At 43.9% G+C, this 18891-nt stretch overlaps 4 protein-coding genes across 12 annotated transcripts; 1 reads left to right on the plus strand and 3 right to left on the minus strand.

Annotated features, from left to right (window-relative positions):
* Positions 1-576: 576 nt before the first annotated feature.
* On the minus strand, positions 577-4048 carry LOC130526445 (zinc finger protein 239-like). Of its 3 annotated transcripts, none has more exons than XM_057034118.1 (3): positions 3566-4048; positions 3042-3174; positions 577-2519 (listed from the first exon to the last, which is right to left on the minus strand). In XM_057034118.1, the coding sequence occupies exons 1-3, from the start codon at positions 3628-3630 to the stop codon at positions 1806-1808; spliced, it is 912 nt and encodes a 303-aa protein (XP_056890098.1). In that variant the 5' UTR covers positions 3631-4048; the 3' UTR covers positions 577-1805. The 3 variants fall into 3 exon arrangements, with proteins under 3 accessions (XP_056890098.1, XP_056890096.1, XP_056890097.1); XM_057034116.1 differs by having other exon boundaries at positions 577-2744; positions 3566-4047; XM_057034117.1 differs by lacking the exon at positions 3042-3174 and having other exon boundaries at positions 577-2744.
* A 1174-nt stretch (positions 4049-5222) lies between these two features.
* LOC130525311 (transcription factor SOX-4-like) lies at positions 5223-7422 on the plus strand. The gene is made up of 2 exons (XM_057031927.1): positions 5223-5364; positions 5759-7422. The coding sequence occupies exon 2, from the start codon at positions 5763-5765 to the stop codon at positions 6999-7001; it is 1239 nt and encodes a 412-aa protein (XP_056887907.1). The 5' UTR covers positions 5223-5364; positions 5759-5762; the 3' UTR covers positions 7002-7422.
* Positions 7423-8361: 939 nt separating this feature from the next.
* prnpa (prion protein a) lies at positions 8362-9276 on the minus strand. Its single transcript, XM_057031939.1, is given in 2 exon segments — positions 8362-9042; positions 9045-9276. Coding segments are annotated over 2 exon segments (540 nt in total). The 5' UTR covers positions 9273-9276; the 3' UTR covers positions 8362-8730.
* Positions 9277-11150: 1874 nt separating this feature from the next.
* On the minus strand, positions 11151-18783 carry rassf2a (Ras association domain family member 2a). 7 transcript variants are annotated; one of them, XM_057031931.1, is made up of 11 exons: positions 18535-18770; positions 15935-15979; positions 14740-14813; positions 14401-14476; positions 14078-14229; positions 13530-13633; positions 13296-13438; positions 13052-13205; positions 12824-12945; positions 12599-12696; positions 11151-12494 (listed from the first exon to the last, which is right to left on the minus strand). In XM_057031931.1, the coding sequence occupies exons 3-11, from the start codon at positions 14790-14792 to the stop codon at positions 12425-12427; spliced, it is 972 nt and encodes a 323-aa protein (XP_056887911.1). In that variant the 5' UTR covers positions 14793-14813; positions 15935-15979; positions 18535-18770; the 3' UTR covers positions 11151-12424. The 7 variants fall into 7 exon arrangements, with proteins under 7 accessions (XP_056887911.1, XP_056887912.1, XP_056887913.1 ...); XM_057031932.1 differs by lacking the exon at positions 18535-18770 and adding an exon at positions 18473-18501; XM_057031933.1 differs by lacking the exon at positions 18535-18770 and adding an exon at positions 17293-17373.
* Positions 18784-18891: the final 108 nt, after the last annotated feature.

Below are 18891 nucleotides of genomic sequence, written 5' to 3' on the forward strand. Positions count from 1 at the left end.
TGGTGTGAGGGTAGAGGGGGTCTGTTCATCTGAAGCAGAGAGGTGGGATACACCTGGACACACACCTACAGTCCAATTAACATGCATGTTTTTGCAAGCGGACACGGGAAGGACACGCAAACGATGTAAAAAAAAGAAAAAAGAACTCCAAGCCCTTCATGCTGTGCTGCTGCACCAGCGCGCTGCCGTGCACGCAGCACAAGTGACAACATGAGATCAGATAGTGGAACGCTGAGAGATAAATGTTATGATTCCATACATGTACAGGTGGTTCTGTAAGCTGATGTTCTTCCTTCTGAAGATGCCTTTTACATCTGCCACATAAACAACTTCAGAGTCTCATAATGAGTAATGAGACTCTGTTTAGCAGAACTTCACATACTTTGTTCCATTTGCCTCTTCTGCCGCTCGTGTCTGAGGTAATTGAGACCTTTGCACTGTTGCAGAGAGCTCAGTTTATATAAATGACTGACGGGAGCCAACATAATGCAGCCCGGCCAGAAGAACAATCTAGTCGACTTTTGTCAGCAAAGGTTTATGATTTATGATGCTAAACATGACACATACAACTCATGGTATACTGCAGTGGATAAACTTTAATATTTTTGCCATTTTTGTGATGATCACTGACTGAAAGAAACATCTAAATAACTGACATTCTCTCCTTTATGCCTCATCATGTTAGTGGAATGTTGAACATAAATGCATGTAAAGAAAATAGAGATGTTATAGTTTCTCCTCTTTTGCCTCTTCTGTTATCTGATCATAAAGCATGAAAGTCCAAGGTGCTATTGGCGTGTTAGGAGTCAATAGTTAACCACAGGTTTATCACACGATGGCCACTGTGCGCGCGCGCGCGCACACACACACACACACACACACACACACACTTGCTCTTTAGGTGTTTTCTTCCTTTGTTGTTCTTATGTTGGGCTTGTTTTGTATCCAGGTTTTCTCCCAGCCAGGTTTTGTCCCAACATCCACCCCTCAGCTCTCTCCTTCATTGTCACCAGCCTCAGTTCTGTCCTTCTTGTCCTTGGACCTTTTCCCTTACAAAGGGGTGCCATTCCAACTCCAGCTTCAGCCTGCAAAAACTAGCTATCGCGCCTGCTCTGAATACGGCTGCTGGCCAACATCTGCGGCCCTTCAGTGCACGTTGTGTAAATGAGTGACCAGGACCGGAGTGAACTCAAGTGGCTGGAGCTCAGAGCCCCGGCCCTGACCCCTGACACATCAGAGTGGTTTTCCTACTTTAACACAAAGATACACATGGTGTTGACATTCATATTTGCTCTTAAAGCCCCAGCAACAGTCCCAGGGCAACGTTCAACATAAATAAATATGCTATATAATATATAAAGTATATTAAATGTTCCATTTTCTATTGTCTATTTACTGCCCACAGTTATAGCCCCATGTTCACTATAATGTTTTAGCAAATCAAATTAGTCTGGAATTTTGGGGAACAGTTCAAATATCGTTGCACAATAAAGTTGACAAATTGACAAAGAAAAATCTGGCCTGAATAGAAACTGATGACTTCATCTTTGGATTGGAGCTTCTCTGAACTTTGTCTGTTGAGAAATAGTCTAGCAAGACCTGTCCGTAACATTCCCCCTTAAACTGGATCAACCCAGAGCAGACAAAGTGTGTGTGTGTGTGTGTGTGTGTGTGTATGAAACGACCTCCACCCCCTCTCCCTGATCCAATCAACAGGCAGAAGAAGAGGCTCTAATAAAACCATCTATTCATGGTGGAATTTATGGGTCACAGGGGTTCAAAGAGAGGGAAGCTGACTGTGGTGGTTAGAGAACTATGTGGCACAGATTTGGCTTGTCGCGCGTGTGGATTCTTAAGTGACAGTTCAGGGTGCTCGCGAATGGGAAATCTTCCCCACAGGTTTTGCAGGAATTTGGTTTCTCCCCTGCGTGCACTCTCGTGTGGACCGTCAAGCTAGATCGGCGCCTGAAACACATCCCACAGGCTGTGCAAGAGTGCGGTTCCTCCCCACCGTGGAGCCTCCGGTGTGCGCTCAGAGACGAGGAGTTCCTAAAGCTTTTTCCGCAGGTGTCACAACTAAAGGGTTTCACCTCTGTGTGAATGATCACGTGTTCGTTCAGTCTGCACTCTGACCTGAAGTCCTTTCCACACATTTGACATTCAAAAGACTCCGATAAGGGGAGCGAGTAAGTGTGGAAGACTAAAAAGTTGGAGCTGTGCGCAACGTTGCAGCTGTGGGTTTCGTTCTTGTGAAGGCTCTCCATAGATTCTGCCTCTGTTCCATCGCCCACGCTCGTCTGCTTCCGGTCTTTCGTCTCATCTTCATCAGAGAGGTGAGACAGGAGCAGGTGGCCACGTCCCTGACTGGTAGGAATCAAGAGCGATGCATCAGGTTCCTGCTTCAGTGCTAGCCGCTTTCCCTCTGGACTGATGCAGATTTCCTCGTCCTCCTCTTTAGTCAGCGAAGCGCTTGGCTGCTCCCGGTCAAGACGGATGTTTCGGTCCCGGTCAGCCCACTGCTGGTCAGAGACAAACATCATGCTCTTCAGAGTCATGGCAGTGTGAGGTTCCACAGAAGGGAGGCCAGCACTGTGACCTCTGTCAGGTAGCAGATGCGGGGAGAGCGAACTGTCGCTCATGTCAACAACCCCACACAAACTCCTTTTGATCGCCAGCTTGATGAATAAATGTGGCGGGGTGTTAAAAATGGTAGGAACAGCAGTGTGTTTCAGCCTTCTCTGGCCCTGTTGATGAAAACACAACACAATACTTTCATAGGCATGTTTTTTTCTCCTTAAAACTAATAGCGTAATACAAAACTTCCAACATTTACACTATAAAAAATGGGTTATAAAGTTCTAAAGGAGGACATAAACAGGACATAAATGTGTCCTCATGTCATATGTCCCTAGGATATATTTTCAAATAACTTAATCGACTAGTTTTTAAGATTTAATTCGACAAGCTATAGCAAGATTCAAATGTGTCACTGCACCAGCAACTAGACATCCTTTGATTGATGTGATGTGACATATCTGTACCCCTTCATTCATGCAGAAATCGTTGTCCACAAAGTGCATACTGCAAAGACGTGATGCATCAGAAGGAATCCAGTTGACTCTCTTGACGTTCCTCAACCACTGTTTCAGCCTGTCAGCATCTCGCAAAGGAAATCTATTTAAATAAGAATCCGGCAAAGACCATCTGAGTACCAACAACTTCAACATAATGTAGCACCACTGTAGATGCACAAATAATGCAAATGTTATTGTAGATGATCGGTTTGTATCAGGCAGATTAAAGATAACTGTGTACGTGAACCCCATAGTGTTGAACTATTACGTGCGAATAAAGATGGACATGTGCATAGTTTAAAAGAGAAACAGAGATCTTTCTCAGACCATCCTCTTCAATTAATGTCGGGTGGCTTTCTAAAAACAGCACCACCGAATAAATGAGCATTTGACTTCAGCAGTGCTGTAGTTAGTAAAGCAGGCGAGTTTGTGAGGATAACATGGTTGATCATTCAGATTTACTTTATCAAAGCACCAAAACGAGCACTTACCTGAAAAATTGAAGCGCTGACCCTTTGGAGTGTCTGTTTGTACAGCCGATCGCTGAGCATGACATTTTGGTCAATATGGATGTGGCCAGATTTTATAAATTTATAAAGGTGGATGTATGGGTAATTTTTTTAGCTGGTCTGGGTGCATCGAGTGTAGAGTCCCCGTGGTCCTCAAACAGATGGGTTAAAATCACAAAGAACATAAATCAAATCAAATAAAATGATATTGCTCACCGACACTGCTTAATTTTATTGCGCAATTCCAATCCAACATTAGCCTGCGTTTCTAAACAAATGGTCAGCGATAGTATGAAATATAAAATTTCAAGGTGTAATTATCCGCGTACATGTGTCTTAAATGTTCACGTACATATAGTTCTCCGTCTTCAGTCATGGAAACCCTGGTTCGTTTTGTTTGTTTTGGAAGAAGGGTGCAGCAAATATTGCGGGTGTATTATTTACTTCCGCTGGTTGTCACGTTTTTCTAATGCCCGGTGGGGGGAAAGTTCCTACTATTCGTTCCGGAATTTTTCGAAACTATATCAGTTCATTCATAGACTATATTTGATTTCAATAAAACAGTGTATAGTAAATTAAATTAACATTTTTTCCCTTTATAGCTAGTTTTATATCAAGAGTTAGTTGCACATTATTGTTCGGATTTCTCGTGTGTTTTGAACTTCTAGGAATTTCAAAAGCCTAAAGATGAAGCTGTTCATGTTGAAGACCTTTTTTATGATATTTTTGCATCAAGAATTTCAACAATATTCAGTAATGTTCATTCAATGGCAGGCAGAGAATCAGCTTGCTCCAGAACAGGATAGTCGACCCACAGCTTCCCCGTGCGCTCTGGCCAGTGAGCAGGATAATCATCACCCACCCGGGAGTAGACGAGGAGGGGGACTGCACAGCCACCGTCAAGGTTAAAGTCAAGACGTATGTTCCGCCTGCCACCCAGCTCACCCAGCTGCCCGAGATCAGCGACACAGAGGATCAGCCCTTTGGATGTCAATTGTTCTCAAATCAGACATTTGGGGGCGGCTGTCCAAAAGCCCTACCAGATGAAGTCCAGTGATGCGTGATTGCCCCCTAATGGGGGGGAAGAAAGGCCACTCAGAGATCCCACATCATTCCAAAGCCCTGATTCTCAACAGAACAAAGCCAGGGAACCTTTGAACCCCAAGCATGCCTACCTTTCGTTTAACCACCGTTTATGACAACTTTGCCTTTGCCTCAGCTACGTATACTTGCAACATGTTGGCTTATAACTATAACTCATGTCCAAACCTGTACGTATGCAACCTTGGCAGCTATAAGTCCATCACCTCTGTAATCTGTAATGCTGTAAGCTTCTTACCCGATCTCAGCTCGGAATGAAGCATATAAAACCCAGCCAGATCCATCCGCACATCCCTCCAGAAGCACCCCGATTCTGTCTGAAGCGCCGCCTCACCCAGCACCTCGAGTCACTCATGTCTTTCACTTTAAGGATCTTGAGCTAAATATTGTAACTTTGTTACAGATTTTAATAATCCAACAACCATATAATAATATGCAAAACACTCTTACACACAGTGTGTGATTGTCACTGTAACATAATTTTATTTAGTGTTATTATGGTGTATAAACACGCCCAGATCTCCAAGGGTCTGTATCACCCACACCCCTCCCCAACATGACGTCAGGTTCAATGTGATATAGAGCTCTTCTCATCGTTCACAGCTTCCAGCCTGAAAGCATCTTCATCCAGCCTCCGGAAAACAAATAAAACGAGAAAACTAACGCCGTCGTTGGCTCGGGTAAGGCTGTTTAAATATTACTATTGTTTTGAAGAGAAATCAACATTTCATTTATGCTGTTTCCTGAAATTATTTTTTAAATTTATTTTTTATTCGCATTAATCTCAGCAATCAAGTTATAGTGGAAAAATCTGTAAATTAATCAAATGGCTGTTGGATAAGCGGGGCCATTCTTACTTTGTCTCAATAAAACGTGCTGAACAACATGCTTTAAGTGTTTTTTGTCAAGACTTGTGTTGCAGTGATCATTTTTACAATTTGGTCGGATTCATGGGCAGGTTTGGTTTTGGTTATAATTACATTTTTTAACATAATGTTAACTATTGTCATATGGAAAATCTTCCCTCTTCTTTCCAATTGATCCTTTCCCATCTCCCTTTATCCTCCACCACAGGGCAATGATGAAGCTCAGTTTGTTGTCCCTTCTCAGCTTGTCACTTCTTCTGTTTCATGCCCATTTTTCACTTGGACGAAAAAGTGGAGGCACCTCTGGGAAAGGCTCTAGCTCCAATAAGTCCTCCTCATCCAACAATGAGAAAACCAAAACTAGCAGTAATGCAGGCAACAGAAACAATCAAGGCTTCGTCTCTGAGAGTGGATCCCCCAAGCAGCAGGGAGACAACGCTCCTGGTGGAGGAGGTTATGGCCATGGAGGTTATGGAGGAGGTTTTGGTGGCCGTGGTGGTCATGGTTATGGTGTTTATGGTCGTCCAGGTTATGGTGGTCATGGTTTTCATGGTCGTGGAGGTTATAAACCAGGAGATGGAGCCTACAGAGGCAGTTATGGGGGAGGGTATTATGATTATGGAGGTAGATACATCAACCAGAACCCAAACAACGAAATTCTTAGCCCTCATTATGTTAACAGTTTTGGTGATGGAGGCCGTGGTGGTCGACGTGGCTCTGCGTTTTATGACAAAGTTAAAGTCATGGGCAGATCTCCATCCCATGAATCCAAAGGGTTTGGCCACACTGCAGCAAGGGCAGCGAGCGGAGGGGTTGTGGCAAAAATGGCTGTAGACTACGGGCTGGGAAGGTTCCCACGCCCTCCCTTCCAGTTTCAAAGCCCCGAGGAAGAGTATTACTACAACCACTACATGTACAGGACCTACGGGGTCAAGTCTACTGATGCCAACGACTACAGCAGAGATTATTTTTACAGTCAACCCCTGGAAAGCTATGAAAGACACATGAACACCTGCATGAAGAATATAGAGCTTCTGCCTGAAGAAAACCAACAGAAAAGCAACAAACCAGCCTTATATACGCCTTCCAGTCCCGTTTTAGCTCCAAATAATGACACAGACAACAACACTGCAGCAGACAACTCCTCAACCTCCACAACTCCCAACCATCCAAATCAACCTGAAGCCAAGCCGCCGTCCCCGACTGCTCAGATTCCCAGTGAGTCCACTGCAGACCGTGACAGTGACACAGTCAGCATTGTGGAGATTGGCTATCCAGCACTTATTGAGCAAATAAAGCTCAGGAAATGCTTGGAGAGGTACATGGTTTACTCTGAGAAGTACTTGGAAATGAGGGGAGGGGCGCAGAGACTGGAAACAGGATCTCAGATGGTTTTAGTGGGGGTCACCAGTACTCTTCTGATGCTAATGAATAGCAGCTTGCTGCACTGAGGCTCTTATTAACACATGAAGCAACGTTAAAGAAACAAGGGAGGAGAGGAAAATGAAAAGGGGACGTCTCCCCTCCTTTTATGTGCGGTCTTGATGTTTTGCAATACTTTGCATCCTTGCACATATAGATTTGGCCGATGAATGTAGGAGCAGCAGGACCTCAGTCTGCAGGGGACTGGGCTGGGGTGGAGTCCCAGTAGCTGGACTGGTGGAAGAAGAGGTACTAGGAGCACTTCCAATTTTCCCTTGCCCAAGGTACCAACCCCAAATGCTCAGAGCACTTCTCCAGGACACCTTACTCACTCCTCAATGACTGCATGTGCATGTGTTCTTTGTATCTACTAATGTGTGTACCAAACAGTGTAAAAGTGGTAATCACCCCACCCTTTGGGGGACTAATAAAGTATGCTTCTGAACTGCATTGCATGCTGGAAATACAGAATGTGTTCAAGAAACGGTGTTGGTTGGACATGAGATCCTGTGGCTCTACAAATTGCACTTCTCCTCCTGGGAAAAGAGCAAATGTCTTTATCCTTTTAACTGCACTCAGATGCTGCAGCCGTTGTTGCCAGTGAGAAACTTCCCGTTAAAGTCCATTTAGTCTCCACTTAGACGAGCCCACTGAGGCGCTGACCTGCAGACTCCTGCTGGTGGCTCCATGCTGTGAGTTTATGCCCAGAGGAACTCTGCTCCATTATTCTGTTGTTTTTGTTTTTATTTATCACCTTTGGGTTGCTGCAAGCTCACAGCTGTGTGAATGTTGCTCCAGATTCATTTAGGAAAAACCTCAATCCTAACAATTATCAGCATTACCTGAAATGCTGTGATGGTGATAATGGACTTTAAATAACATTAATCCACATTTACCACATTTGATAGTTATGAGTGCATCATTTAGCCATTATTTATTATTTATCTCTTGGTAGGCCCTCTGTAAGTTCCTCTTATAAATCAATAAAAGGCTTCATGTTCTGCCACAGTACGATCAATAAAACTGGGCTGTAATTCTGAATGACATTTCATAATTAGTCAGTTGGAGCAGAATCTAACATTAATGAGACTTTGAACCCATATGAAAATCCACTGGGCCGACTGTTGTCTGGTCAAACCCATTTTCATTTATTCACATTTATCAGTAAGGTTTAAATATAATATCTGCGCTCTTGTGGATGTTGTATTTTCATGTGCTTTCAAATGGGAATGACAGTATTTCTTTCCCACATGTGCTGTTTTCTTTACTCGAGTATCAGAAATGTAGAAAATTCATTATAATAAATGAATAGAAATCAAAATTCAAAATAATCCCAGAAAGAAAATCGCCAAAATACACAATAGTAAGAACAAAACAAACCAAAACACACCAGTCTACATTATTTTTATTTACATCACAATGTTGAACAGCAGCACAGCAGGTCTACAAAGCAGCATAAAATATACAAGGTGATAGAACATATAAAAGCAAATAGATTTAAAAAGTGACTAAATAAATAAATAAGTTAGGAGGAAATAAGATTAAATGTAGTTAAAATATGAAGTTATTGCAAATGCTGAAATCTAAATACCCTGACCTCCTGATGTGGATTGAAACATGATTAAAAGTCTAATTTATGTGGACCTCCACAGAATAAACTAGATTAAACACTGGTTTATATCACAAAAATGTGGCATCTTAATTGCAGTGTCTGGAGAGACTTGGCATAATATGGAATCCATCAGATGAGTTGTAGCTCTAAATGCTGGCCACCCAGTGGCCCATGAGCAAGGCCATCAGGGAGGTGATGATGATGATGCTGCTGTAGGCAGGGCTGCTGGACGCGCCGCTGTAGTAGTACTCCATGTCTCCCGAACCCTCTGGCTCATTGGAGTATCCTCCTCGTGGATAGCCGTAACCCCTTCCATAGCCCCCTCCGTAGCCCCCTCCATAGCCTCCATAGCCTCCATAGCCCATCCCGTACCCTCCATAACCACCGTACCCGTACCCAGGACGGCTGAGTGCAGACCCTATCATTGCCCCTCCTAGGGCTCCGGCTGCAGCCGCCCCCCGGCTACCTTCCCTGCACTGGGGTTGCTGCTCTGGACGGGCCTATAGGCCTGGCCGGCGCCGCCGCCGCCCCAGCCACGGCTCTGGCCCTGGCTCCGACCCCAACTTCGTCCTCCTCCGCCCCGGCCGAAGCCACCGCCACCACGCCGCGCCTCAGAGCTGGGCAGCAGTGAGGCAAGGAGCAGCAGGCAGAGGGTCAGCGTGAGGGGCAGTTTCTGCTGGGACGACATGGCTCCTGCATCATACAGAACACAGAACATTAATCTCTGTTGCACACACACACACCACGCACGCACACACACGCACACACACACACTATGTAGCATGAAATAGTGTAGTCAATTCATACATTTAAAAAAATCACCATGAAAAAGCATCAATACACGTACAAATACTGCTAATTATTTTTTTTAAATGGTTTAAAATCTGAGCAAGTATAAGAAAAACTATACATCAACAGAAGGGCATGTATTTGAGTACAATTGTAATATTTGTCATATGATATTTCTAATAAGTATTGGAATTTTAGAAAGTTTCAAATGTTTTGTAGCAGAAATGAGCATCTTATTTTTAGAGTAGAATTATAATTAGACAACAGCCAGTTCTGTCATTTTAGTGGACTTAAAGGTACATTTGTTACTATTAATATGAGCAAAGTACCTGTAATCTGTGACCTGGACACTGAGACAATCAACATTCCCTGAGTTATTCTTACACTGCTAAATTAGAAGCAAAGATCAGATGATGTAATCCAGCTTCAGTGAAACCTTTTTATCCCCAAAAGCCAAAGTGGCTGACCTGAGATCAGCCGTCTTAATCTCTAAAGTCCATTCATATTGAACTGTAGGGCCCGTTCCATTCATGCAGCAGCATCTACGAAACCCCTGTTGTTTTCCTTTAATGAAGTTTACTCGTAACATCAGAGCAGATTAATGAACTAATCAACTAATCTTTATTTATATAGTGTTCTTTACAATCAAAACTAATGAGCAGAATATGTTAAGTTTGTCACTTGACTACATCCACTCACAAAACACATCTTAGACATTAGACCTGTTTGCATTTAACATTCTAGAACTCCGAAAAGAATATTGTGACTTTTAAAATCTTTAATATCACAACACAAAATTTACTTCACAGCCAAAAAATAACCAAACATTTTAATTTTTCAATCGGTGCGACTGTATAGAGAATAAAATCTGGCCCGCATGTCAAATACTGATACTTGATCATGAAAAATATGCCGGTCGTGTACAATTGTTACTGACGTAGAAATAATAAAGCCCCCTGGCGAGAGCTATGATCTTTGGAAGATCCAGAATTCTAAGAATTTCTAAAATTTCAGCAAACATAATCTAATTTTTAATTAAAGAACTTTATCAGTCAAATGTCAAATCGATTTTTAATTCATACAAAGAACATACTGGATTTTAAACAACAGAAAACATAAATATGTTGAAAAACAGTGCGATTAATATCAGTAATGCGTCTGTGGCATTCCAGTCGTCCTCAGGGAGCGTCTGCTCTAATCTGTGTTCACTTAGACGAGGACTCGAGCTGTGATTACATTCAGTTTAATCCCCACACTCAACTTCAATAACCCACCCATGGCAACGCTCAAATACTCCAACATTGGTGGAATCAGTTGTTCGTTTTACAAATTCTAGAACAGCAAATATCAACAATTGGGCATATACGTCATTTCACATGTTCTCAAACATGCAACGCACACAACATGTCGGTCTTTTGGGAGGAAGCGGTCTTACCTGCGCTTTGTTGGACGGTGCTTCTTGTTTACAGCGCTTTCCCACAGTGAGAAGTGTGTTTCAAGGCCAAGACGTTATCATCCAGATCACCGTCTCCTCCCAGCTCATTGGCCGAGTGCACTAAGCTGCTGTTCCACTGACATCACACACGTATAAATACCTGGGTCTCTGTGGGGGTGCACGCCTTTCTAATTTAGACTCAATTATCTAACCTCAGCAATTAACCTGGGAGACCGTTTTCTCTGGAAACTTCCACTGAGACATGTGTCACAATAAACAACACAGATTCATCATTACAGAACGCAGAGATTTATAAGTGATCAGCACGGGGAAGGTTACCGCCAGCGTTCCTCAACTTCATTTTTATTTTAAATAACAACTGCTGTGAGAAAAAAAATGACATTGTTCAAATGCTGATAGGTTGTTACAGTACAAAAGCACAAAACCTCAATGGGCACTAGAACACACACACACACACACACACACACGCGCACACACACGCGCACACACACACACGATGAGCTTTCGACATTAGGAGACAGAAACCGACAGAAACGCTGTGAAATACTCGTTGGCTTTGACACCATACACCCATCACAGCTGGCGTGACATTGTGCTTCTTCAAACATTTAAGCTGTCACAAAGCTTTTTAAACTCAGTGTTACTGTTTAAGAAATTTAAACACCAACAACAAGCTATTTAAATTTTCCTATGAGGATCAATGGGCGGAGAACTGAAGACAACTCAAAGTTTTGAGCATGTAACTTTCCTAGAAATACACTGTATGGACGAAAAATAAATGAAAAATAACTAAACTGACTTCAAAATCAAAATGCTACAAATTGAAAAATTAACGTCTCACGGAGCAGATGTGTGTTTAGACTGAAAAAAGGTTAAATGACACATTTCATTTAATTTAATTCGAAATCTGTTCACAGTTTTAAACCATTGAATAAAGAATTAAAGGGGATTTAGTGGCCTTTGTGCTTGTTTTCACACTATTTCAGATCTGTGCTGTTGTACACATATAGAAGAGACATCACGCTCGTATTTTCACGTGGACGTATTCCTCCAAATTCGGTAATAAAATGACTGTAAACATTCATTTGAAAGGTAGTTATCACCGTCAGAACGTTAACAGACAGCCGCTGCATAAAAGAGAATTTCAATGATGTCACGCTTGAGAGGCCCCGTGTTCTGATCAGTTCAACACCGACTACACATTTCTAACTTAAGTCACCCTCCTGCACCCACCCACCAGGTGTTTGTGCTCTCAGCCTTTCATCAGGCACTTTACTGGGACACTCTTGTGTTTTGTGCTTTGAATCGATTTTGGCCATCAGGTTGGAAAGCAGCAGGAACCAAAACAGGATATTTTTAGGCTCGTTCTGCCCCAGAACAGAGGAATCTGACAGCCTTTTTTTTCCTCTGTTGTGCACGACGACGGAGAGAAAAGCACAGATGATGACTGGACTCATTAGAAGATACAGCAGACATGCAGAAACGTACACCGCACATGTGAGTTCTGAATGTATGCTGACTGACTGGAAGATATGTGGAGCGGGATAATTGCTGGAATTCTCTTGGTTCCTCTCACTGGAGTTTTGGAGAACAGATCACCTACACGTTGGGCCCTCTGGAAGACAACCGAGCTGTTTTTCAATCATACACCGCAGATAAGTATACCTGCAGGGAGGAGAGGGGAGAGGAGAGGAGAGAAGAGAAGAGAGGTGTTTTAATGTTGAAACCACCAGAAGTGGAATGATTGAGCTCTGAAAGTGGTCTCGTACTTTCTCTGAAGTTTTTGGACCTCTCTGTCCTCCTCCTCCTTCAGTTTGGTGATAAAGCTCTGCAGGACGGGCATCTCAAACTTGATGTACTGCGCCACCTGGTGGAAAAAAAGTTAAATACCTGTTTGAGAGGCGAAAGCACAGGATTTTTTGGCGGCACGCTGCAATGAGCACAATGTCTGGCATAAAACAAGAGGCTAAAAAAGCTGAGACAGGTTCCATTACATCATATGTCACTTCTTCTCCGAGGTCTTCTTCCATGAGGAAAACCTTGCAGACCTGCTCGCATGGACCCTGCATGACTCTCAGCGCCAGAGGATAGTCGCTGCGCTTCAGTTTTACTCGCTCTGAAACACCAACACGCAGGAGGATGTTTTTCTTCATGAATGGATTCTTACTGTACTAGTTTTACGCTGGAAGTCTGAAGGAATCCGTGGAACCTTCGTCACTCACCTCCACTTGCATGAACGAGGTAGATTGCAAAATCATCGGGACTGTTTTCGATTTTAAACTTGTTGAGGAGGACTCGTAGCACCTGAGGGGTGGTCATGCAGCTGTTGATGCGCACGTTTGTCACCGAGCCGTAGGCGGGAGTAAACACGGCGGTCTGAGGGGATGAAATAAATTAACGGGATGGATGCATACGCACAAATCAACCCTTCACTCTAATCGTGTCTGAATGTTAGTCTCAAATCACCTTATGGTTGTAGAAATGCCCGTTGATGGAGACTCGATGGCGTCGAATTTTCCTCTGGTCACTCGGTGAGCGACGCTGGCCCCGTCGTAAGACCCCGGCATCACTCTTTGTCCTGAGAAGTTGAGCAGAGGTCTCGCTGTCCTCTGTCAATATAGAAAGAAGAAAATCTTATTCTACTCTTCAAACGTGAACCCTATGGTAAAGTACACAGTAATATTTTAGACTGCCCATCACCTTCTGACTGCTCCTCCATCACACCATTACCCTCTGGGTGGCTGTCCGGTGGTGTCACTTCCACCGTGGGGGGGCTCTGCTGTGGCACCTGCTGAGCATCGGTGCTGTTGGAGGAATTTCAAATTCAAAAAACAGGGGAGTTTCTGTTGAAATCTCTGCATGCATACAGCAAACACCTCATTTCCTTTCCTTTTGCTACAGGCTGCGTTGTGGTTTCTGTGCAGAACATGTAGCTACTCCTGTGATCTGTGGAACAGGAATAGCCTCTCCAGATAGATGGGATTATGAGATCTGGAACAGCTTGAGGCACAATCCAAAACCAGCCAGAGATAGTAGGTGTTTAAAGGATGACTGGTCAAAAAGGACGCTCCAGCAGATGATCTGCCCGGTGTTGTCACACAGAATTAAATCTACACTAAAGAAGAATGCCAAATGAACCCTTGCCTCCTGTGACACACTAGATATAATCTATATCTGCCCCCAGTGACCTCCTGTGTTTTACCATTTCCAGGCATGGAGGCGAAACCGTACCCTTCTGGACAACTTACCCTTGACTGTCCAGATTACAACCCGAGTGCCAGGACGTAGAGGAGGGCGGTGGACGGATACGCTCGTGGTCGTCCTGCATCTGAAGCCTGATTGGTCGTCGAAGACCCCAGAAGATATTCAACAAGCCCTCGAAGATCAGCTCCCCCTCTTCCTGTTAAAGCACAAGCTGCCATCAACACACAGCCCTTCATACGAATGCATGTTAGGTGTTATTGCCCCTATGAGATGCTGAGGACAGTAAGACAATAAGAGTTCTGCTCAACGGGATGAACAGTAAAGCAGGAAAGTACAAACAGTCATGAAGAAAGCTGGAAATACACACTTCTCTGTGCCTGAGCTGAAGATTCTGCCCTTCATAATAGAGGTTGTATGTCTTCAGGTGCGAGAGGACTGCTGCCCTGGAGACACAGGTGTGAAGTCGTGAAGAGGAAACATGGGAATCATTCTTGAAAAATAAAAGGCTATATCAATACATTTCATCATAGCTATTCAGAGTTATTCACTACGATCATAAACTGAGGGCTTCCCCTTTAGGTTTTAAAAGAAATGCCAGTTTCGGCGCCTTTAACAATATCCTTACAGATGTTTCTTTCCTCAGGAAGGACTTCGATCATATGCAGTTCAGGTTCATAAAATCTCCACGCAGTTATTGGGTCCTTACTTGCTAATGAACTTGTTCTCGCCAATCGGAACCCCAGAGTGTGCCTCATCCATCCTTGGTGAGCATGGGAGGGGCTGAGAGACAGAGCAGCAACACAGAGAGTTAATTATTTCACCCATCTGATTCAGTCTCATGACTCCTCATGACCAGTGACCAGTGACCAGCATGCAGAGGAGGTGAAGATGTGCAGGGTGAACAGGGATCACGTCTACGTTCGACACCGACTGCCTCGCTAAGGCAAAATGTCAACAACTGCTGTGAAAGGACAGACTATCAGAACTGGAAATGAATCAACAGAACCAGTATAATACTAAAAGAGTGTATTGCACAGAGCACTTCAAGTCTTAAAATGGTATTTGGGCAGCAATGAAAGGATGCAGCCATTCAGCAACATCATGTGGGCATAAAATTGATCAGCTGACTGCCCCAACATGTGGCATTAGCAGCTTCTCAGTGTGCAGGATTGCTACAGGACTCTTTGCACAGGGGATCTTTAGGATGCAAAACAATTATCACCAGTGTGTTTTTCTGAAAACAGATGGTAACTGTGTCATGATTATTAAAAAAAAAATCAACTACACTACTTAAAAGGCCACCGCAGTTTGTGTGACTGCACGAGAAGCCTGTGGTGAAGCAAAACAGCTGCACTTTCCTTACCAGCAGTGTATCACCATTTTATCACACCGCTCTATTACCAGAGTCACAGACATACGCTGGAAACCACCCGCATTAAGAACATGCAGCTGTTTTTAAGGGCACCCACTCAGGGAAACGCTCTGCTCGAGAGCGGAGCCTCAGGAAGGAGAGTAACAGGTGAGAGAAGGCAACAAACATAAACCGAGACGGATGATTTTAGCTGCTTAGACACTGAGCTCGTCCCAGTCTCCAGGCAATGGGGGCGCTCTTTCATATTTCCTTTATTTGAACTGGGGAAAGTCTCATTTAGATCAGAATCTTTTTCAAGGGCATGCGTGCGCTAAAATGTAAACTAAAGCACGGATTATGAGTCGTTATGTAACTTTGGAAATCCAGTATTGTCCGTCATTTATCTTTACAAACACGCTGGTCTTAACTCAGAGTACAAAACTGGGCTGGGCCAGTGCAATTATGATATTAAAACTACAACAAATAAATAATCCTGGGGACAGCTGTCGAATCGTGTTCAGTATGACTGCCGGCCTACCACTGATCTTACCCCGAAACGTCTGCACGATGCTCTTCACGCGCCACAAAAACTGAGCTGTGGATGTGGAGAGAAACAGCGAAAAGGTTATTCAGCACGGATCCAGCTAGGAGCCCTTTTATCCCTCAATTGTCGGGTTATTTCGGCGTATTTTCTTATGAATTTGACAGCAGCTGTGGAAGCATGTGGGCGTTTGAAGGAAACACTTCTCTTCCGTTTATTCAGTTCCTCCTTTACTCAGACTGACATACAGGAAGCTGACGGCAGCCTTCACACAGCATCATACTTCCTCAATTCAAGTGTCACGGATGGATTATCAGGCACAGCAGAGAGAGCTCAGGTCACATCTAATACCTTAGCACGTTCTTCTCAACCGTACAGTCACACCAACCATATCAGACCACAAATATGTTCAGCATGAACATTAAACACAGCATGCTGATAAAAACCTGTCAATCTGAGAAACACTGTGTTCCTTATAAAAGGGCACAAATTAAATATTAATCATCCAATCACCCTGTTCCCCCTGCAATTAATATTAATATTTCATCACCTTTATTAACCTTTCAGCAACACAATGGAGATCATGAGGTCGTGGTCAAGGATGGCTGTACGCAGACATGCGGCTGCCAGTCCAACCAAGACAATGATGTAAAGGCCTGCCAGGTCACAAAACCACAGTTGCCTGAATTCTAATCTTCTTTATGGTGTGGCCCTCTCGTATAAATCACATATTTGCTGTCGATACACTTGTTACCACGACATCCATCACCACTTGCAATGTTTTCCTTGGATGCTGATCTCGGACGACAGAGTTGGGGAATATTTCCGTGTTATATTGATGTTGCAACATGAGTGGAAGGTTTGCTGGTGTCGTACTGTAGTTCTATGACAACGTTCGCGTTTCCTTGGCTGCACAGGCGACATCACAGTCAGCAATGACGGCAGTTACTTCTCCTGTATGATTATTCATGTGTTGTTGATATTCATTTGGCCTCCAGATAACCATCAGATATGCCATAATGATGCTCATGTCTACTATCCAGGCCAGAGAAGTAGCCAAGGGTTGACCCTTGTACTGTGTTACATTATTAATAAATGGTGAATTCTCTCTATTATCATATACATTATGCAAAGCAGAATATATCAAAGCAAACTGACCTGGAATTATAGGAGGACCTCTCCTATTTATAGATTATATTCACTGTTTTTACTGACTGCAGACTATTTCTCAGGATAACAGCCCATAAAGTTTCTGTGTACAGTGCCCTCACATTTTCTTATCAGGTTTCTATGGTAGCCTTTTCTCTGCTCTATCTCTCTTTCTCTTCACTGTTTTACAGGTTCCCCAGCTTAACTTCAATATTTACCTTGTGTGTAGTCCTTGAGCTGGTCCCTGAGCCATAGCCACAAGTTACGCTGCAGTCATGCTCCTCTGCCTCATTCCGACTTCTTCCTCTCATGCTATGTTTTGTCTTGTGTCCTTCACTCCTACATTCTGAAATTTAATTGCCAATGTCCAATAGTAGTCTTTCTAAATTGGAATTTTTCCCTTCTGTCTTACCACCGTTTCCCCCTTTTAACTTTTCTTTCCTCTCTAAACAGAGTCAAAGCTTTAATCTCGCTGATTAAAAGTCAGGATCACAACTTCCTGCCTTCCGCCCCCTCCTCTCACCCCCTTTCATTGACACACATGTCAACTTGTGTCCTTCCCTCCAGCCCTGCTGCTTTCAGAACCTCTTCTGTCAGCCTTTCTCCGAAATGGGTCGTGAAAAGATCCAAAGATCCTTCAATCAGATCACAATGACACCAGTAGCCAATCTCCACATCAATAATGCTGGGTCTCATTATTGTCACCATTGCCATAGCAACACTGAAAACACCTTAGCCCAACCTGATTGAACGTGTCTCCTTCGTCTTGTTACTTGTGCAGCCATTGTCAAAGAGGTCACAAAAACAGAACTGAATAATTGTGCAGAAACTCAACCTTCCTCCTGCATCTGTACTTGTTTATGACTAATCACCAGCCCCAGCTAGTAATAAAACTATTTTAAATCGTGATTTAGACAGCTATTGTAAAGTCTAAAGCATGGGGTGTAAAATTAGGATTACAGGGGTTTGCGCAGCATTCTACAAGCTTGGAGAGAAAAGCATTTAAGCAAGCTACGTTCAAACTTTTTGAGATGAAATCCTATTTTTACCAAAAAAGGATCTCTCTCTCTCTCTCTTACATAACTCGTCTTTTTTTATTATTAAAATGCTCTCACTGGTACAGCCCAGATGTGACTACATGCAGAATTTCACCGAAACGTTCAGACCGAACCATCGTGAAAAGTGCTGTGGGGCGAACCAAGTCTCACCGCGTGTGAACGACTAACGCCTAATGTTCCCCATTTTTATGAGAGTCGACTATGATTTTACAAAAGTAACGAACGTCGCCCTTTTTGGCTTCAATCCGTGAGTATTTAAGTCTTTAAGTGTTTCGCACAAGAGTCCCGCTATCAAAACTACACCCATTCAGCGCCTCAGACAGCGTCGGGGTCCGCATACTTAGCTGCACCGACGCCTCCGTCTCATTCCTCCCCACTTTGGGGGCTCGTTTCTCGGCTCACCCAAGCGAAGGCGAAGGCTGTCCGGTTCTCCTCTTCCTCCTCCGCCTTCTCCTCCTCCGCCCTCCGTCTCCTCCTTTCTCCCCGTTTACTCTCTCCTCTCTGACCGACGACGACGAGTCCCGACGTCCGTCAGACACGCTCCCCTCGGCGGAAACAATCAGCGGCGCTCGCGCATCCAGGACAGCGCGAGACGTCCATCTGTCGCGGCGGAGCTCGCGGGGGTCCCGGCTGTCAGCCAATCAGAGAGCGACCCTGACGCCCCTTTGTTCGCGCGACGAGAGATGAATGAAGACGCACAATGAAGTCAGTGCCCCCCCAATATAGGGGTTTATTTTATCTCCTAATAAAGGAAAACAA

The sequence above is a fragment of the Takifugu flavidus genome, chromosome 5, assembly GCF_003711565.1.
Source record: "Takifugu flavidus isolate HTHZ2018 chromosome 5, ASM371156v2, whole genome shotgun sequence".
Lineage (NCBI taxonomy): Eukaryota > Metazoa > Chordata > Actinopteri > Tetraodontiformes > Tetraodontidae > Takifugu > Takifugu flavidus.